General features: G+C 34.3%; 1 protein-coding gene across 6 annotated transcripts in view; it reads left to right on the top strand.

Moving 5' to 3' along the window:
• Positions 1-22,298, top strand: part of ARAP2 (ArfGAP with RhoGAP domain, ankyrin repeat and PH domain 2) — a 116,962-nt gene that overhangs the window by 61,385 nt on the left and 33,279 nt on the right. For all 6 annotated transcript variants that reach the window (XR_015772707.1, XM_088056695.1, XM_088056694.1 and 3 more), the window contains 9 exons: positions 69-243; positions 1,763-1,897; positions 5,193-5,337; positions 7,576-7,678; positions 8,323-8,521; positions 10,540-10,603; positions 18,199-18,362; positions 20,350-20,562; positions 22,146-22,251. Coding sequence is in view for 5 of the 6 variants with exons in the window: in XM_088056695.1 (XP_087912821.1) it covers positions 69-243; positions 1,763-1,897; positions 5,193-5,337; positions 7,576-7,678; positions 8,323-8,521; positions 10,540-10,603; positions 18,199-18,362; positions 20,350-20,562; positions 22,146-22,251 (1,304 nt within the window). In the remaining variant the exon portion in view is untranslated. The remainder of the gene's footprint in view (positions 1-68; positions 244-1,762; positions 1,898-5,192; positions 5,338-7,575; positions 7,679-8,322; positions 8,522-10,539; positions 10,604-18,198; positions 18,363-20,349; positions 20,563-22,145; positions 22,252-22,298) is intronic.

Here is a 22,298-nt window from a genome sequence, read left to right as displayed (position 1 = left end):
TTGCATGTGTTTGTTGCCAGTAACTTTCTAATTTAAACAGGCTTCTTGTTTCCCCTCTCTATGACAAGGCCCTGTGTGCTGCTGTAGTCCGACAAGACGTGTTAGAAACTCTGATGTTACTCTTCAGTGGGGCTGATGCGATGTGTGCCACTGGAGACCCTCTTTACAGCACCCCTTATTTATTAGCCAAGAAAGCTGGGCAAAGACTGCAAATGGAATTCCTGTACCATAATAAGTTCTCAGGTATGATGCATTTCTTTCTGTTGATCTAATTTTGTATTGTGAAAAAGAGAAGGAAATAATTCAGAAGCAAAATTGTCTTTGCTTCGAAAAATAGTGGTATAGCAAAGGGGCAATTGTGGTAACATTAACTGTATTTTATCAGTGCACAGTTTCAATTGTGTGCAGATTTGCAGATTTGCTATTTTACTTAGACATCATGTTTAGGACTTAGAAAACTCCCAGACAACACAGTGATAAGTCATAGATCTCATACCCTTAGTTATAGCACAGAAAAAAACCACATTATCTTCTCTTCTAATACTGTCAGTCTTTTACCAGAAAAAAAATGGGTACATAAATTTAACATCTGTCTAAAGAATTCATCTTGTTGTTTGTTTTTTTTGAAGATTATTTAAATTGGTATACACTTCTATTGCACACAGACCTAGCGGTTTTTTCACAAACGCTCCTCCCAGAATAAAACTCACCTCTTGAACCTGCAATATGATCTATCCCAGAAACCTCTCTTTTCCATCACAGCTTCTGCTGCAGCTTGGAGCAAATGATAAACTTTGGCTTGGAAGTCAACAGTTCTGTTTGCTGTGTTTGGCTGCCATGAGGCTCTTGAAAACAGAAAGCTGCTCTTAACTGTGAATATATTGAGGTGCATGGGTGTGACTGAGCTGTGCTTTTAAAGGTGCCGGACAGCATCTAAAACTGTCAGGGGCTGAGAGTTCACGTATAGACCTACACAGAAAAAAAAACCAAAAAAAACTACTATGTGGATGTTGTCCTGGACCACCTTTCCATTGGCTTGTGTCACTCGGCAAAGTAACACTGTATAGGCTAAACAAAAAAAGGTTTAGTGGGAAACACAGGAATGAATTAAGGTTCCCAAGGGCAAACACAGTGCTTTAACTTCTGCCTGAGTATTGCTCAGGCCAGTGCCATGCACTGGATCATAGGATGTTGAGCTCAGTCAGGTGCAGACATGTAGCTAGGGTGGTTTTTTTTGCTACCTCTGGTCTCAAGTGGTCCTAAGGTTACAGAGAGAGAAGTTTGCTTGTATTGGCCCTGTCTTTTCTACTTTTGGCCCTCAAGCCAAGGTAGCACTATCATGCTCTTATCTTTAGGGAAAGGGAGATCAGTGCATTTGGATGATGATTGCCAGAGTCACTGTCTGTCTGCTGCCAGAGTTGCTGGTAAACTCTACATAGGCCCTCAAAAGGAGCAATCTCCTTCTGTTGAAGTATGTTACACAAAGGATGAAAATGAAGTTTGGTACATCAGAAAACAGGGTTTTATATTACCTTGGCAACCAGTGGTAGAAAATGGCAACATTGTAACAAGTGCGAAAAAAATTTAAATCATTTTGTTTTCTAATTATAAAAATAAAACCAGTAAGTTTTTCAGTGTTGTAGTAAGGATACTGCGAAGCAACTCCATATTTACAGACAAGCATTTAGAAAGACGTGGAAAAATGGCTTCAACTGATATAACTGAAGTTCTGTATGTTATTTACTCCTTTGTCTTTGAATAGATTTCCCAAACTATGATCCTTGTTTTGAAAGTGACTTCTCAGAAGATACTTCGCATTCCACCTTTCTTTGTGAATTCTTGTACAAAGTTTCTTCTAATGCAGCTAAGCTTCCTACAGAGAAGAAATTAAAAGAAGGTATTTAGCTTTTAATTTATGTATTTGAACAACACATGAATATGTATGGATGAATTTTATTCTTTTTAACTTCTTGCATTACTTTTTTTGAGATAAAATGTCTTTGATATGACATGTTCTCTTTTGATTCGGTAGACCTCTTTCAGATAAAAAAATACTGTTTGTCTTGATTTCTTCATTCAGTAGTTGGCAGAGGAAGAAGACTGAACTTCTGAAAAATCGTACAGTTAACACAGTAATTGATAAATAAAAAACAGAAACACTTATTTCTTTAATTGTATTTAAATTAATGCCAAAAATTATTTTTCATCTAAAATGATTCTATTACAGAAATAATTTACAAGTAGCACTGACTTTTTAGTAGGATATTTCTCAAGCTCACAAATTTACAAAATCTTGCAAGTAGAAATGATCTTCTACAGCAACTCTTTGACAACTTGAGCTTTGTGGGGTGATAATGCATGTATATCACATGTATACATGGTCTCCTGTGCATATCTGTCTTCTGTTTTTCTTTTTTTTGTTTTCTGAGAGAGAGATCTGTTATCAGATAATTTTTCCCTTTTTCTTCCCATTAGTCTTCCTATATTTGTATTACTATATTTTTCTTCCATCTAAACAGATAACATGGATTTTTAAAATCTGTAGTGATTTATTATTGAATTTATTGTTCCTAAAATCCTTACATGGGATCCTGCACTGGTATATACATATTTTTATATGATTATGTCCATATTCTCATGGCATATGCCTTTAAGATCCTTAGTGGACATTAAAAGCATACTGAAGCATAGAACTCCTGTTTAAATATACTTTTGAGGAATCTGGATGTTAGTGTGGCTCCAAATCCTTGAGAGCATTGGGTGATAACTGAGCTAGTGCCTGATTAAATTAATGCTAGGCATTTCCCAGCAACTTTGCAGTTCTTTACAAAGATGCCTGTTTTGACAAGAGGACTGCTGCTGGACGGGACTTTGTCTGGGATTGCTCTGAAATTGCACTGAGCTTCTTTGGGAAACAATTTAATAACTGCAAACCTCGTTACTGCTTGCTCCAAGTTCAGGCCTGATCTTCCGTGCTGTGGGTATCTGCATATATTCATAAAGAAAATTATAAAAATCTCCAGAAGTCAGTGCTTAGCCAAGTGCAGAGCAGAAACAAGGCAATCTCTTCTGACATAATGGCATATTGGAAGTGCAGTATTTTTATAAATACTTGTATAGACTGAAGATTCGGCTGAAAGTGCTCACAGAATGGATTCTGTTGTCCTTTTTGGGGGAGATGCACTGTGACTGAGCATTGTTAGTTGGATATCTTTAAATTTATGAAGAAAGCCCCCAGTCGAGAATGTTTGACTGTCTTCCATTTCAAGTCTTTGGTGGACAGAAATGAAGCTGCTTAGCAAGTTCCTAGTCTGCTGCACTTACTACTTGAGGGAACAAACAGTAAATGGAAATGAGCCAGATTTCTCTCAGCTCAGGTTTTGTTCTCTGAAATTGTGATTGTGTCTTCAAGATGGTAGATGTTCTACTGTTTGCTTTTTGTGGGGTGGGTGTTTGTTTGCTTTGCTGTTGTAGTGATGTTGAATTACCCATGAGTTTGTCAGGACTGATATTTCTGGGATGGGCTCTTTACAGATACATGGGAAGACAGGTTTTCCTGACCATTTGCAGTTCAAGAAGACAAGTGGAACAAGGGAGGGAGGTTTAATGACATCCTTTCATAAACAACAAAAAGCCTGCAACTTTGAATGAGAAACTACTCTCGCATTAAGCCTCTAATCTATCTCTGCCATGTTTAAGAAGCAGTATGACAGAAGTACTTTGTGCTATTCAAAACATAAAATATGTAATCTTTGTCTCCTTTTACTACATCCAGAACTGTTACTAAATCTCACTAATATGAAGTAGTCCTCGTATTGCAAATTACTGTGAATAAGTGGAAATACTATTTTTCCTTCTTACTGTCTTCAGGAAATAATTTGAGGGTTAGAGTACTAAGATGTGAGAGAAAATTTCAGTTCCCTCCTTCACCCGCAGATATTCAAATAAGGTCACATTACCTGAAAAATCTGACCTAACTGTCTAGTTCTAGAGAAGAGAGCTGTTGAAGCAGTACTGACTTGGCTCTAATGGTAAAAGGACACTGAAGAAATCATTCAGTGCTGTGAATTAACCAAGGTTTTATACAAGCCAGGTGGAACACTTGGAAATACAGCCTCGTTTTTCATTATGTGTGTCTCAGTACAGGAGAGAGCCAACTTGGTGTGTATTTCTCATTATAGTGGCAATCAGTGTATTCAGCAGAGATGCATAAGTTTTGAGGAGAGTTGTTGTTAATTAACAGCTGTTGATATCAGCAGGAAGAGAGCTCAAATGTTGGTGGTATTCTGATGTAGTGGGTCAAAAAGTAAAGCTTAGAGTTCTAGGGGTGCAAGTTAGATTTTTGGTTTGTTTTCTAGTGTAAAAGGTTTTATGGAGCCCTTTAAAAAGCCTTGATATTCAAAAATAGTCCTTGAGAGTTTAATAGTTAAATGAATACTGAAGTAGTGAGCTGTTTTGTAGAATAGGTTTTGGAAGATGGGAGAGGGAAAGCTGGGGGATAAAAAACCCGGAGCATTCAAAACCTTAAAATTTTGTGCTGAACTCCTGTAAACTTATACATTTATCTTATGTTTATTTTAGTACTTAACATGTGTATTTGGACAGAATCTAGGTAGTACTAGATAGAAAATAGCTTGATACAAATAAATTATTAATAAATATTTATAATTATATAATATATTTGTAATTATATAAACCATATAGAAAACAACAGGAAAAGTAATGGATGACAGATAACATAGTTAATATTTGCAAGTTACAACTGTTTATTTGTTTGATTTTTTGTGGATTTTTTTTTACCAGACTGTTTTACCAAATTCTCAGAAGTACTTTTCCAGCTGTATAGGAATTTTATGACCATAGGAAATAAAAATATATAAATATTTTCTTTTAGGACCTACTGCTCTGCAGAATGGAAACAGATGCACCTCAGATTTTGTTCTAAGAACTAGACATGAGCTAGAAAGAATTCATTACTATTTTCAGTAGCAAATAGACATTACTATGCTATGTTGTGTTGTATTCATATTTTAGGTCTTAAGAGGGAGTAAAAATTTATTTGTAATTAAATATACCAAAAAAATCTTTGAAGTTGCTCTGCAGAATTTTTTCTCCATCTTGTATTTACTTATTTAAAAAAAAACAAAAAAAAATTAAGAAAATCTGACCTTTTATAATTTCTTTGATCACAGATTGCAACAAAAGATGGTGCACTTTGGAAAGTGGCTTTCTGAGCTACTATGAAAATGATAAAACTACCACTCCTAATGGTATGATTGACATCAGTGAAGTTATCTGCCTCGTAGTACACAAGTCAGACTTCTTTTTAAATAGAGGGTAAGCTCCTGAATTCGTATTTCAGTAAACAAACTGTCATTTTTCCTTGAATTTTGAGTAGGCAACTTACAAAAAAACCTGGTTTTATTTGACTTCAAGAAATAAGTGCTATGTGATATTTAGGGATATTTTTTTTATAGTTACAGAATGAAAATATTAGGGTAATTTAAAAGGGCAGTTTAAATTAGATACATCTGTTTCTTATTAAATCTGTAATGCATATGCTCAGTGCTTGAAAGGTTATATGATGATAAATTGAATCGTTAATACTCACCTTTTTTTCTGGGATTGACCTCTGCCTCAAGCCAAAATTCTTGATTTGCTTCTTCCTTCCAATGCAGCAGCCTAGAGCTCTGCACAGTGCTTCGGGATTTGGTCACAGAGGTATTGGTCTTTGAAATCCATTCTTTGTTCTGTAGCTGAGGACAACAGTGGAACTGTTGAACATTTTTAGTTGGAGGAAACCAGCTTTTTTTTTTTTTTTTGTGGAGTCTTGTTTTTTCTTTTAAAACTCCCTCACATCCCATTTGTACACGAAAAAAATCACAGGGAGAGTGACCTAAATATTAGTACAGCGATACTCAATTTCTTTAGTTCAACATTTTTTATTTAAAATATACTTTGTATTTGTCTAACAGACTCCATAACACTTTATTTTTTTTACATGTGTGTATGCACCTAAAATAAAAATAATTTTCTATAGTATAATACTGTAATGTTTTTAGTTACAAAACAAAATTGTCTGTAAAGAAAGTGTAGTCTATTTAGTAAGCTTCTGAAAAACAAAAAAAGGAATAGAGGGCTTAGACTACTACAGGGGAGAAAAATCCTGAAACATGGTGATGTCTCAATATGCTATCAAATACAGAGGAGTGACCCCTCACTATTCTGTAGTAGCTCTGTGATACCCAGAAAAAAATCACATTTTCCTTCTGTCTTCAAATCTAACCTATTGCTTTCTGCATTTCTGACTGGTTCCATTTTATGGTAATACCTACATTTAAAAACATGTTGGCTGAACATGTTCACTCTTTGGAAATAACTAACCTCCTGTTGTGCTTTACCTGTGATTGAGGAGTTTTATGAGAAATTTCATTTAGATTTGATACTTCATGTAGTGGAACAACTGGTCCTTAAAAATGCCTATTCTGTTAGTCAGAACTGAATGTTTATATAATTTTCAAAGTGGTTATTGAAAATTATATAAATGACTCGTGCTCAGTTCTTCACATTTAGACCAATCTCAGTCTTCAGCATCGAATGGAAAAAGCATACTCATCTATTTGGCATCTAACAAGAGGTCACAGACAAAAACATATAAATTTGTGAACCATAATTTTTAAGTTAAAGACTGACCGATCCCTAACTTCAGCATGATGCTTACTTTCCAAATTCCACATCAATTTAAACTGGTTTGCTTTTTCTTCCTTTGCTGTCCTTATTTGTCTCCATTAAAAATTGAATAAACAGGGTTCATCTGCTTAAATTGTGGTATAATTTTTAAAAGGAAGAAAAACAACCCATGAATGTCTGTTAAGAAAACTTTTAGAAGCTTCTTGAGCTACAGAAACTTCAAAGTGTTCCTACTCATCTTGGTGATGGCAGGTGATACACACTGACCACACTTTTCACCCAAGCAGATTCAGGCTGTCTGACAGGAAAAGCCTCTTCAGTTAGAGGGCAGGTGGAGGGCAGGAACAGGTTGGTGACAAGAATAGTACTGTCCATCCTTGACTGTTTTCAAGGCCCCTCATTGTGCTAACCTCCCTTTGAGCAGGAGATTAGACCAAATGACATCTAAAAGTCCCTTTGAAGCAACATTTCAACTTGTTTGCAGCTTCCCGTTCAGCTAGTCGTTCTGCTTATATTAAACATACAAAAAAATATTTTGAATGTGTCACAAAAGTATACTTGATCAAATAACACGAGCTTGCAAAAGCAAAAAACTCCCTATGCATTTTTAATGACTGTATGTAAATATTTTTATGCATTTTGGAATTATGAACGAACTATTACATCGTAGCCTTTAAACATGTGTTACTAACCTGCAAATTTGATCCTGTTGTACTGTAAAGTGCTTTATTATCAGCTGGGCTGTACCTGTAATATTGGAGGAGAAATGCAGATGGGTTCCATTCCGTATATATGAAAGAATGAAAAAATAGTGAAATAAAACCCTGGAGTGTCTACTCTTTTGAAGACTAAATACAGCTGTGTTTCTTCTCTTGCTTGCTTTAGGGACATCTTTACATTTGAAATACACTTAATGTCAGAACGTGTTTTTCTATTTGGAGCTGAAACTGCATATTCACAAAGAAAATGGACTTCAGCAATAGCTAAGGTAATACTGATAGTTATCTTTTTCAGTTAGGCCAGGAGCCCTTGCACAAATAATAAAGTGCCATTGTTAGCTTAAAACCTTTGAGAAGTCATTACTGATGCATACCGATCTCTCCTGCATGTAAAGGTTTCTTGTGCAGCAGGAAGAAATAACTTTTGTGATTTAATGTTTGAAACAAGATAATAAAATAAAATGTGAAAGGAATTGAAGCAGCATTTTAATGCCAACCTTAAGAATATATTAAGTGTGCTCTAGTATAAAGACATATACTGTATGAATATATTTCAGCTAAGTTTTTTATGGGTGAAATTCTATTGAATTTATTTGCTGTAATGGAATTTCATAAAATGATACCATATTTTATACTGTTCCAAATGTTAATAATCACATTACTAATTAAATCAATGGTAGTTTAAAAGAAAAAATGTTTGGATTGCAGAGCATGAATGGAAAAAATGTTAAACTTGATTTTACATTTTAAATTTGGTGTATCTCTGGGTTTATGAGTGTGGGGTTTATATCTCAAAGCTTTTTTTTGTACTGTGACCTGTATCCTATAATCCTGTAGATTTGCAGTATTTTGAATTTTTTTTAGGGGCAGAGGGTTTTTTTCTTTATCTGACTCACCCCATTTTCTTTGGTAGCATTTTGTTCCCCCAGTGGCTGAATCATTGTTAGAGCGAGACTGTGACCTTATTGGGCAGCTGTACTACAAAGATTGCCATAACCTGGATCAGTGGAGAAAAGGCTGGTTTGCTGTAGAGAAGTCGAGCCTTTATTTTTGTCTTGAAATGGAGGACGCTGAAGAAGATTCCATATATCTAAGGAGGTTGCAAGAACTTAGTAAGAACATCTAGTGTTCAGAAAATGTTCTGTGGGATTAATTCACTGTTAAGGACATTTCTATTGCATTTCAAAATAATAAATATTGGGAAGTTCAGTAACTATTCCTTCACATGTGTCAGATGTTTTTCCAACTCTTATCTAAATATGGAGTTGGTTAATTTCTGTCTTGGGTTTTTTTCCCTACTTTCTGGCACATGCCAGAGAAATTTTTCACAGCTTTAAAATGAATGATGACAATGTTTGTTCCAGTTGCAGCAGTATCTTTATTACAAGAGTAGAGAATTGAATAATAATATATAACCTTTTGGGATTATTGTCTCACATTTTTGACAGGGCAGAAATACTCACTGCAGAACACATTCTTAAGATGATTGACAGGTCTAGTTTTAAAATACTCAAAACATACTGGAAAATTATAATTCTCTTGGAAAACTATTTCACAGACCAATAGATTTTTTTTGGATGCTAAAAATCTTACTTGCTTTATACCATGATGTGGGGAGATAAGAATATTTGTACAAATGGTCTTCTATGACCAATTTTATATTATTGTTTGTAATTATGCTCTGAATCCTCTTTTAAGCATATCTGCCCTACTTGTTTTTATATTAAGCAAGGCAATATGCTACATGGAAAGATACATATAATTTGAGGTTTATAATAAAGTAGCATAGAGAAGATAATTCAGCTCTTTATTGATGACACTATTCATAAATGCTGACAGATTATGGACTGTTTTGCAGGACCTTGCCTAAATGCCATTGGGTTTTCTACTGTTTATTTACACCTTATATTTGGTGTGGATAACACCTTGAAGGTGGTTTTTAATCAGAAATGTTTTTATGCCTCCAGGTGTCATTTAACTTGTGAATACTTTTGATCCTAATTCAGAATTAAAAGATTAGGCAGTAGGAGAACTGTTCCTGGTACTTGTTTAGATGATGCAACTGTAATTGCCTCTGCCAGAATCATAACAGCATGCAAAATCTGTGTATATTATATGTCATGTATAAAATTGAAACACTTTTGACTTTCAGTTGAGAATTAGTTTTGCTTGGACTTTTTAATATTAATTGTACTTGGAAATATTATATATCCAGACTATTTTCTTTGATTTCTGCTTTCTCCAGAATATATCTTTTCCACTATTAATACTGATTAGTGTAAATGAAACTTGAAAAATAATGAATCATTTGTGGAAGTATAATAACTTACCTTCTTGATATTTGACTAAGTAAATATAGGTGAGGCTAGGAGTATGTGTGATACAAAAACATCATATAGCATCCAATGTGTTTATTGTGTTTCATTGGTATTTAGGACTTTACTCTTTCTGGGAATTAGTTGAAATAAGATGGGGATTATATATGACAGGCACTTTGAGAAATTAATTTTAGAGAATTTCAAATTACTAAGCAGGTTACATTTAATTTACTGGTTTCAGTATAGTGCATGGTATAGTTTTTTAAGCAGTGCAACTGAAAACTATCCAGATATATTTGCTGTGTTACACATAATGTAGGTGTTCTACAGGGGTGCTTTTTTTAGCAGGAATAACATACGGCAACATAAAGAAGGGTGGCACCAATCTTCATGCTAAACAGATAACTTGCATTATCTAATTGTAAATATGTGCTGCCATTAAGGTGCAAATGTTAATGGATTCCAAAATCCAACTTATTTCTGAATCACTGTGTCCTCTGCAAGTTGTATTTACAAGTTTAGTATAGTAAGACACTGTAGCATTTTCTCACATTAAAAAATACATGTTTAAACTTTCATGATATGTTCTGTATTAGTGTTTCTTTTAAATGTCAGTGTGGTGTGCTATTTTGTGGAGTTTTGTTTCTATTATAAGCAGCATTCTTTACTTGCAAAATTTAAGAATTTCATGCTCCTTTTGCCACTGGAGATCATTTTGGAAAAAACATGCCTGTATGTGCATGCATGTATGTGTTTGTCTATAAATATATGTCTGTGAAGGTCATATGAATGTGTATGTGTTCCATTTGCAGCAACCAGTAGTGTGATGCAAAATGGAGAGAGAATAGATGTCCTGCTACTCGTTGAAAAAGGAAGGTAAGGTTCCTATCTGAAGAAAATCTTTGATCTGTTTTTATATTGATATTCTAGAGTAATAGTTGATAAGTTCTGGAGTTTTTTCACTTAGGGTTGCTAGTGAGAGAGTAAATTTGCAGACTTTTTAAAGGAGGGAATATCTTTGTGCATTAATTACATTTTATGTCTGTGTCACGAAATGTTAACAAGCACTACTTAATTAAAAACAGTTTTCCCGCTGCGAAAATTATTCCCAGATTAGTCTGCCAATAATGATTTCTTCAAAAGGACTAACTCCATTTACCCTGTAAAAAAAGAGTACTTTTTCAGAGCATTTCCTACAAACTTCTTGGTTTTTTAATAATTCTTATGTCTCAGAATTTGGTGTCTCAGTCTGCCTAGGTCAGGTTTGAGAGTACATGAATGAGTCCTCTGGTTAGTCCTGTCCTCTGGTTAATCTTCTTGTAATATCTGATCTCAGTTAACAATATACTTTCTAGGAAAAAGCATACTTATAAAACAAACATGATCCATATCTGCTTCCAAGTAAGTAATATTCAGCAGAGATAACTGTGTCATTTTTATAGTGATAGGGGAGGTTGGAACTAGAGATGAGGTAGGTATTTCTGTCTCAAATAGGAGTACAAATTCAAAGATGAATTTAGAGAGTAAAAATTGTGGAAGGTATTCTTAGTTTTTAAGTGTTTGAGGATTTTTTTTTTTATTTCAATGATAGGTTATCATCCAAGAGTCTGTCTTAAGTGATGCAATATTTATACAGTCTTTTGAAAAGCCTATAATAGGTTAATAAATGAAGAGTGTTCTTCTCTTTGGCAAACAAAAAAAACCCCATGGATACCTTTGACAATATTCAGAGTTGGAGTAGCTAGTCAGAAATGCATTGTAACTTGTGTGTTCTGAATTTTAACTCTTTCTAGGATATTGTATAAGCTTTAGAACTGAGTAACGCTATGCAGGTTAGAAGGAAACACTTTTTCTTGTATTTTTGGGGGTGTTCAATTTTGTTTTGGTTTTTTTTGTTTGTTTGTTGGTTTGATTTGTTTTGGTTTGTGTTTGGGTGTTTTTCAAAAAAGCATCACGAAAGATGCAGAGTTAGGTAAGCTACATACACCAAACAGGGAACCTGAGGTATCCTGTTGAAGGTGCAGTCTAAAAGATGGATATAAATCATGCATATAATTTCATAGGTATTAATGCTGAGCAAAACTTCTAGCTCCAAGTCAGGGTTTATTATTTATTTCATTGTAATATTTCCGTGAAGTGAGGGTAGCTTTTCCCTGAACCACTTCAGTTGTTCAAGGGAAATTCTGAACTATTTGAAAAGAATTTCAACAGGGACACTGGCTGATTTAAAGTGGACATAAATATATATAATTTTTCCTCACTGGAGTTTTTTATAAAGAATTTAAATGCATATTCTTCACATTTTCTTAAACATTGAAAGCCGTATGGGTATATCGGCTTTGGCATGGTGATTATTATTTAGGATATTACTTCAAAACTATCCAGGTGTGCAGTGCAGTTATATGAGATCACATCTTAAAGGGATAAGCAATTTAATGTGTGTGTGTAAAATGATTAAATATAAAATCACCTTTGTCTTTAGACTTAATTGTTTTAATTGGAAGTAAAGCCACTAATCCTCTTTGTGCTCCTCCAAGCTCCAGATAAATTAATGTCCTTGAGATGTCATCAACATCAACTACATGGAATGTCAAAATTTCTAGGTTTTCCTATTGTGTCTGTTATTTTCTATCTGTGCTTGTCTCATGTCAGCTTTGTCACAGATTGATCACTTGGAGGAGACTCTATAGAGATGATGACTTTCTTGTTAATTTGTTAGGCACTTAAATGCAGGATAAATTCTAAAATAAATAAAAAGTAGTATTGAAAGAATTAAATTAACTAAGTAAGATTTTTACAGAATTAGGAAAAGTTTACAAGAAAAAAACACCGCAATGACCATAAACAAAACCAAAACCAGCCACCCTCCTTTGCATAAAAAAATAAATTTAATCAAGGACTTAAAGTGTCTGCTTAAATTTTATTGGAAAATATTATGAAAATTCCTTTACGTATTTTTCTACTGATTTTCTATTTCTTAGAAATACTTATGCTAGTTTTTCAAGTCTCAGTCTTTGGGCTGATTAATTAGGGAAAGTCTCACATTTACATGTTGCACATATCTTTCTCTTTCACAACTTTTTGTTTAATTACTGTAGGTAAAAGAGTGACTTCAGTTGTTACAAATGGACATCTCACTTATGAATGATTGACATATGCAAGTAAACATTTTTGGAAACTATAAAAAACTTCAGGTCTTCCTGCTAAAATTATTACAATGTAATAAATCTATGAATTCTTGATTCTTAAAAACATAATAAATTTGGGATACAAAAATTTAACATTAATCAGTTACATATCTATTCAGGAAAAGAATTTACAATTGATTTTGGATATGTAATGTATATAATACTTTCTAGCTTGCATAAAGTACAAGAATACAGAGACAGTACTACAAAAAAAGACATGTAAGATTTTCCTGAAATATCTTAGATAATAATACAATCCACTCCTACCTCTTCTGTTTTTGCTCCCTCTTTCTTTACCCTGCTCTCCACTTGGCACCCTGCTGTTCATTTATTCTCTATATGATATGTTCAGCTTATGACGTCTATCAGCTCAGAAATAAGAGGTGGCAGTCATACCAAGCATATTATCAGAGGCTGAACCACACTAAAAGATTTCTGAAACCACAAGACTGCTTCTCTTTTAAAGATTGCTGTCTTTTTTGAAGCTCAATGTACTTAATGTTTTGAAACTCATCGTAAATTTTCACAACAATTCTAGATGACTTTCAAATTTTATTTTTTTTTTCAGATCTCAGACACATTAATGCTTGTGTTTGTGTATCTTTGCTAGAGTCAATTACGGAACACACTTGTTTTTTAACACCTGCTTGTGCTTTTGTTGCATTCTGGTCTCTACTGGAGCATATTGTCTAGACTGCAAGAACTGTATCTAACTCAACTGGAAATCTTCTCACAACACTGTGCTGTATAGCTTTACACCCTAATCATGGTCATTTGATTCTTGATTTCCACTTCCATAGCAGAAATATTCTAGTTTCATAATTGAAATTCTTCTTGACTTCTTGCTAGAAGTGGCAAACCAGTTTAAGGTTTTTTGTGTTTGAGGCTTCCCTTCATCACACAGAGCTGTCCTCTGATGTGATCTATATTCAGTTTGGATTTTTTCCATTGATCTCTATTTTTAAAATGCTTGAAGTGACTGGTGATACTTGACCTCCTGTTGCTATCCAAACAGAAGTTGCATAGCATATCGGTGAAACAGCTACTCCTGTGTAGTTCAACAGAGGTTAACAGAGGGATCTGCACGATGAAAAGAAGAAAGTTGTCTGAAAACATCTGTATACAGTAATTTAAATATATATTTTATATATACAATTTAATGCCAAATCTCTAATGTTGTGCTTTAAAGAAACAGTTGTGCAGATAATTCAGACATTTATTTTATTTTTCTGAAATAATTTAACCTTTCTCTTAAGTGTCAGTGAATGTTTACAGACCATAATGTAATCCAGATGGTGCTTTTTTTCCCATTATGCTTCTGATATAGTTAGCTCTTTCTTATTATGGATAATAAACTTTCCCTACATACTGGCAAAATTTCTTTAGGCTGATGGTTCATTCACTGCTTTCTTCTTAACCCTTTGATGATAGCAGTAAGTTTTCTCATAAAATGCAGTTATGGGCACAAAATTCTAAAATCCAGAATTAATATAAGCTTAAGAGTCAGATGAAAAGACTTGTGCTTCCAATATGTTATGCTGGGTGTAAGACCTTTTGAAGGGTCCCTTGAAGAAATACTGCTCGGTTACATTTAACAGTAATTTTTAATGGAACATCCATGCTTCAGTTGCAGTTTGATTTTCCACAATAATTCCATATCTATATTTACATTCTTAGTACCTCTGTTTTCAGACAGGTAAATTATTAGAATCATGTGGGAATTGCCAGAGGGCACTGAGTTGTGCTGATGTCTGTTTCTCACTCTCCCTGCCCACCTTACCCAAAATCACCTTGTACCTCTGCTTTTCCCATTTTGTGCAACAAAGCTTTTAGACATAGCTAAAGCCAGGGGACTTTTCTGGAGGGGTTAAAGAGAAGCCTTTGCATTCTTGTGGATGAAGTTTGGTCATGTATGTTTGTTTGTCTGCTGGGGCAGAAGGATGTGCTGGTAGTCAGCAATAAAGCTGTATAGGTAACAGTAGCTCCGTTAATGTTGAGACACATTGATCTGCTGCAGTCAGTTGTGCCAATTCAGTTCTCTCAATTCACTAAGGCAGAAATCTATGTTGGCAGGCTGCCTTGTTTGTTTGAGTACTTAAATTATTAATTTCTTGGCTATGGACTGTATGTGCTTCACACAACATAGCAAAAATTCTGCCATTTTTCACTATGTTGTCACTATTGCTAACTATTTGTTATGAAATGTGAGATCTTTATCAATTTTTAGAACTGAAAAAAATAGCACATACATAAACATGCTATAGAAGGCAGTGCATTAGTATTGAAGAAATGCATTTTGCTGGAGTCTGTGGAAAACAGTTGGTAATCTGCATGGAAGATCATAAACATAGTAAAAATTCTTTCAAACATGATTACTTCTACAAGCTCTTTAAATTCCTCAGTTTTGTGCTATGTGAGACATCACTATGTTTCAGCCTGTGTTTATGCTTAAACCTTAGATTTAATTTAACTTTATATTTTGATAATGACTGTTCAGTGACAAATGCATGTATTTGTTATTAATTCTGTCTGAAAACTGTGTGAAAGAGGTGAACACAGAGGGTAAATCTGCAAGGTTATCTGCATTGCTTCTTGAAGTTCTGTAGAAGACTTCTACTATGCTTGAAGAAAGCTCAGCTCTCCTGCTGGAAGTTATTTCCCCTTTCCTTTTCATTATTTTCAGGTTCAAGGAGATAAAAAATAATTTCCAACTAGGTGGAAGAAAAAGAAGTTTTTAAGTTTGTCCAAAAGGACTAAACTGAGAAGGACTGCTTTAAACATCTTATTTTTAAACTGTTTTATGGTTTTCTGATTACAGTTTATTCCAGGTGTGTAGTGTCTCAGCCAAAAATTATTGAGGTTTGAGATTAGCTTTTTAAGCCTCTTTCATGAGAAATTGACTGAGTCTGGCACTGGTTTAATTTCCTTTTCTCCCTCCCTCCTTCACTTCTGTGGTATTGTACTGAAAATGTGTCTCTGATTTATCTTACTTCTTGATGCCGCCACTCTGGAGATTTTTGACTGGGCAAGAATAATTATTTTAAAAATAATTTGTTGCCATTTATGAACAATCCAGGTTCCATCATAGCAGTAAGATTTTCACATTTATATTTCTTACTAGCAACATTTCTTTCACGACTGTGTTGGTCATTTGGGACTACAACTAAAACAAATTCCACATTTTCTTTGCTAGTTATTAAGTAGCCTCTTCCTCTGTAGCTGAATTAAGCTCAACAGATTCTCAAATTATAGAAAACAATGAGAACGTAATCACTTTATACTTTTGATATCTTTTTTCTAATGTGATGCATTGAGGCGAGGATGGAAAGATCCATAAAATACAAGGTGATCTTTTCCACATAGTTTAGGTATTTCATGTATCACAATATTGATTGACAGGCACATGATTTAGACTTTCGTATCTCTATGAAAAATGCTGATAAGTTTATATGACCTTTGAAGTACAGTACGGTATTTTTTTCTCTCCTCCTCTGGTATCAATTCATTGATATGCAGCAGAGTTGCCCTTTTCTTGTTTAGAAATAATAATATTTTCCCTTTACAGTATGCTGCTTCCTGTATTTATTGTAATTCTTTGGATAAAAAATAATCTGTTGAGTCTTCTATTTATCCTTTTGCATAATACCATAATGTGAATCCTGCTGTTCTTCAGGGGAGATAAACACACAGTAATGTGCATATATATGTATAATTCTTGTGTTGGAAAACACCATAAATCTTTCATGAATCATTGTCTTAACCTCTTCTGATCTGTGAATAATAGTAGGAAACATGTACAGTAGAGTATCATGCACTGTCAAACTTTTTTCTACTCACTTCAAAATTTTACTTTCCTTATATATGTATGGCAGTAGCAATACCAGAAAATGTGGTGATGTATTCTTGGGAATGCATTGATTGAGAGCTACGTATTTTGACAAGACTTAAGGAAACTTTTGACAGCATTGAATTAAACTCAATTTGCTGCAAAAATAGGAGAGCTTTATGCAAATTACTATTTTTTTTTTCTTAGTGGAAGAGAGAGGCTGTGTTTCCACTATACAGGCATGTTTGGTAGTTACCATGACTTTTGAAGTCATAAAGACTTCCTAAGAATGTGGTTCAGTGGGATGAAATAGTGAATTTTAGTGTCATTTACTCTGCTGCTGAATGGCTCTGTCCGTATGGTGGATCTCGAGAAGAGTTCAGATCCTGGCTGTGTGTATGTAATACATTTACTGCATCCCCACTTCCTACTAAGATGGGAATGCTAGAAAGGAAACACTTATAAAAGCAAAATTGAAAGATACAAAGAAAAATAAATGAAATATTCCCTCCTCATATAAAATGCTTTCCCCTTCCAAAAATGAAATAATCAGAATAAAAAAAAGGTATTTTCTGTTTTGATTAAACTGTTTTTATAGAAGAAGTTCAGTAGAGCATTCTGACTTTTCCTAATTAGCAAATAAATGGTTATTAAAGAAAATTGATCCCTTACAGGTCTTTAGTGAGAGATAAGTGAACACGTGTATAAGTTTGCTTACTATTTTAACACTTTAAACAGTTGTTTGTTACACACATGCATATGTTTGGACATACCCCTTTAAACTTCTGAATTTTGGTATTTTCTGTTAGAAGCTAGCTTGTCAGGGTGGCACACAGGAGATTACTGTAGCATGCTTAAATAAAAGAGTCAGAACAAGACTGTGCTTTCAGATACAGGCAGAGTGTTGCATTAACTTATTCTGACTCAACTAGTGGCTTTCTCATGTGTGTTCCTTAGCTTTGTGATAGTGGGGGATCATTCTGCTACCTATGTAGGAGTGAAGTTCAGTATGTCTCAGCTACTCTATAGAAGAGGTTGTTGGGTGTAGGGCGTATTTAGGGGTTTGAATACAAAAGAAGGGAAAACTTTTTGCAGCATTGAAAGTTGTCTCTAAATTTGTTTCCTCCTTAGCCATGGCTTGGACATAAGAATAATGTAGGAGCTGAAGACTGAAGAAGAGTAATTAAAATGTTGGCAGGTTCTTTCAAAGGCTTGCGACAGTGTTTGTGGATCTTCTTTCATTTTTTTATGGCACTGGTAATACAAATGAATTTGGAAAAAAAAAAAAAAAGATGTAACAATAGACCACCATCACAGCTTTATGTGGTGAAAGGTACCTTGATGACTTACTCCAAGTATATTTTTTTTTTTTTCTGAACATCTTCTTTGTTGCCATGGTACAATAACATCAGTTTTTTATTTATTTCCCAAACTCAAAATATTTTTATACTTTTCAGAACGCTATACCTCCATGGCCATACAAAGCTGGATTTCATGGTCTGGTATACTGCAATTGAAAAAGCAGCAGGTACAGATGGTAATGCATTACAAGATCAGCAGCTCAGCAAAAATGATGTTCCTATTATAGTGAACAGCTGCATAGCGTTTGTTACACAGTATGGTAAGTAGAGTGGATTTTTTCAAGCTAAGAGCATTTGTATAATACCTAAGTGCCCCCAGATCCTATTGAATGAGTTTATATATTACTTAAAATAAAACCATGCCCATCATTAGCCTTGCCATTCTTTAATGAGATGGTGAAGTACACTACCACATGTTAGAATGGCCAGTTTGGGGAAATACAACTTTGTAAATGCTCTTTATAGACACTTTTCTATTTTAAATATTGTGTTGTTTGCCTTATGAAACTCAGCCTTGGTATCCACTGCCTCAGTGAAGACAATTCAGCCCAGAAAACAAATTCTACAGACCTGGAAAAGCTGTGGTCTGAACACATCTTGGAAGCTGGCATTGGCTGTGGAGTTGACTTCAGTCTTAGGCTGCTGTTTTTTCAGTGAAATAACCTAAGGATATAGTTGGTTACCATTTATTTAAGTATATTTTGCCAGCATAACTTTCTGTGACATTAGGTTATATGCAGATGATGTTTGTGTCCTTTTACTGCTGCAAATTCATGAGTTTCCTTGTGAGATTGCTACATGCATATCAACCCTGTAAAAATCTGTCTTTGGTATAAATCGGTCTGTAACCTCTGTCAGTATGACAGCACCTAATTTCTATTTGAGTTGTTGAAGTTTAACTAAATAACCTGTGGATATGGCAACACTGCGTTATTGTAAAGAGTTGTATCGGTGTTTCACCTAGTGACTAAAAGTAAGGAAAAAAGCTTTTGCTAAGTTCTTTTTAATCATTAGCAATAGCAGTTATTCCAAGTATAGTTCACAGCATTTCATTCACTGAATGGTTAAAGCAGGGTAATTTTGTCTTCCACTTAGAACAATTTGTGTAGTCTGAATTAAAATTCAGTTTCCTAATGTCTTTTAAATCACTTAAGTCTTTATCATAAATTTGCTTTTCAGGATCGGCATTAGTAGCTGTTAAAATGCTCAGTTGAAAGCTGAAGGAATTATTTGTATGCATTACTTGCATCTTTGTTATCATCATTGTAAGGATTCTGTCTTCAGCTGTAGTCTGCAGAAGACAGATGCTATTGCTGTCCAGGGCTGTTCCTGACAGTAGCACCATAAAGGCCATTGCAAATGGAAGTGCTTGTGGGCATTACAGGAAAGGTGAACTGTAAAAACATTAGACATGATTTCACAGATTTCAAGAGAGTATTTAATTTGACAAGTATATAAGAAAAGCAGGGTTTTGCATAAAGTAGCCTCCCCTTTCTAGATATGCAAATTAGGAAATCACCTCTACAGGGATGAATAGGACTGAGTATCTGTGCCAAACTTACTCAAGTTTTAAAAAACAGTTCCAACCACAATAACATATGCAGTGATTGAAGGTAGTCATGACTTTGTTTTAAAATGATACATTTTCTTTTTAAGTTGACTTCAGTGGTTTTTGTTTTTACATATAAGAATAGTTCCTGACTGATTGTCTTCCAGAACATGAGAAAAATGAGAAGAAAGGGTATTTTCTACTAATCTTGAGGTTTTTAAGAATCAAATATTTCAGGTTGGATGAATGCAGTAATACTTCAAGTCTTAAACTGAGTTCATCTGTAGAGCAATAAAATAACAGGAGTTTTCTCATGAAAGCAGCTATATTTTATGTGTAATATAATATCTATCATCAAAACTTCTTCTCTTTACTGTGCCATTTGAAAGTACTGTTTTAGGAAGTCCTGAAGAGATTTGGGGATTTGAAATGCCTGTAAAATACTCTTGAAATAGTGATCCCAGGTTTGCTTACTATTATGATGATTATTTTTGCAAAGAAATCTAGTTGGGTGTAAGAAGACTTGGCAGTGTTTTGCTAACAAAGTGAGTATGTGTAAAAGATGAGAAAGATTATTTTAGGAAATACAACATGTTTGGCAGTCACGTATAATTTTCATATAATGATGTCTGGAATTTTTAAAAGAATACTTAATTTTACATTCATTTATTTTTCTCTCCTGTATTTTTGTGCTATAGGGTTAGGTAGCAAGCTAATCTATCTTAAGAATGGTGATTCTTCCAGTGTGGCTGAACTGCTGGAAAGCTTCAAAAAAGATGCAAGAAGTGTTAAGCTAAGAGCAGGAAAACATCAGCTTGAAGATGTGACTGATGTACTGAAAAGTTTTCTTTCTCAAATAGATGATGCACTTCTCACTAAAGAACTTTATCCATTCTGGATCTCTGCATTAGGTAATGTATTCAATAACATTCAATACAACAAGAGTTATATGTACATTTTCAGTATCAAATTTGAGGGGTCAACCTATGTTATTTCATAACTAGCAAAACAACATAGGAAAAAAATATTAGGGACATGGCTGTAATAGATGCATGTTAATCAGAGACAATTTTCATAATGTCCTTTTAAAATATTAGTTTCTATATTGCAGTGTTTGCAAGCTGCAAGAAAGAAGGTGGTTTCCCAAGCTGTGCTATAAAATTGGAGGTACAACAGTAAGAGATACATGGGAAATGCTTACAGAACATTAATTTCTGTCTTAATGCATAGGAGTCACACAGACATGTTTACTGTTTGGCACATTTTGTCTTTAAAGAAAGATATTAAAAGCATATTCTTCTCTGATTTTATTTAAGTTCAAATATATGGATGTTGCTTTAATATGAGCCACTAGACTTTCAGGAAATTAAAATATTATCAATAGTACACATTTTTGACCTTCAAACTCAATTTCAAAAACGAGAGGAAAAAATATTAAGAGTTTATTCACTTACACATGATTAATCTCATCAGAAACCAGAAAAAGTTCTGAGCCAGTTTAGATTTAAGTCATCTCTTTTTAACGGTGTTACAGTGATTCCCCTTCCTGATATGTACATGTGGCTAAAATTCTACTTCATCTTTACAACAGAGAATCCTGTCCTGTTAAGTGATACAGAAGGTACTTCTAGGAAGACTAAAACATTTAAGGAAATAGAGTAGAAGACCTTTAAACTGTTGTTTTGTTATTTATTTTTTCTTCCAATTACCAAAGAAACCAAAACATAGTCAGTAGTTAGTGGAGAGTACCATCAATCAGCCAGAAGAGTTCTGTGCTTGCTTTTCAGAAACTTGAGAGAAGCAGGAACTGAGAGGGAAAAGCTAACTGTCTAAATACAACCTACATTAACTTTTTTTATGCCCTGAGCATAAAGGGGAATAAGCAGCACAGGGAGACAGACTTAAGATACAGGTTGTTTCAGCTACTGTCATTTCCAAAACTGGAATTCTTGCCATTGGCACTGCCATTGTTCAGCTATACGTAACTTGGTACGACTTATCTACCAGCCCTTTCCCTTTCTTTCCTCTAATCAGTCTTATATATACTCACATCCTTTAACTGCTTTGTGCCTTCAGACACTTTTCCAGTAAATATTTAAAATATGAAAAGGTATTTTCCTTTCTCATTGCTGGGAACTCATAGAAGTACATTTGTACTTGTGCATATGCAGTTGCACTCACACGTGTACACGCACAAACTACAGATTAAGTATACTTTGAGAGAAAATGCAATTGCTGTTCTGGGCTTTAGTCTTAAGCAGTGGCAAATGGTGCTTGGATATAGAACTGTCCCTCTTTAACTGTCCCTGAACTGGTGTACAATAATGGACTTTTCAATAGTATATTGTCACCATTGCCTTTATGAAGGAGAGGCAATTACTTGGTTTGATAAATAGTAATTTTAAAAGACTAGATGATGCAGATATAGTTAATGAGAACTGCTGTTGGTTTTAGTGTGCATTGTTATTAATGCTCAATGATTATTTTCTGGCAGATACGCAGAATGAAAAGGAACGTGTGAGGAAGTACACAGCTTTTATTCGGAGTCTTCCACCAGTCAATAGAGCAACTTTGGCTGCTTTAATTGAGCATCTTTACAGGTCATTGCAAATAATGCATTGTGGCAGAGAAATTCTTATAATGTGTT

Source organism: Pseudopodoces humilis, chromosome 6, assembly GCF_049639895.1.
Source record: "Pseudopodoces humilis isolate 2021_Gansu_Grassland_sample_001 chromosome 6, ASM4963989v1, whole genome shotgun sequence".
NCBI lineage: Eukaryota > Metazoa > Chordata > Aves > Passeriformes > Paridae > Pseudopodoces > Pseudopodoces humilis.
Note: the sequence above shows the minus strand (reverse complement) of the source record. Positions and strands in the feature narration are given on the sequence as shown.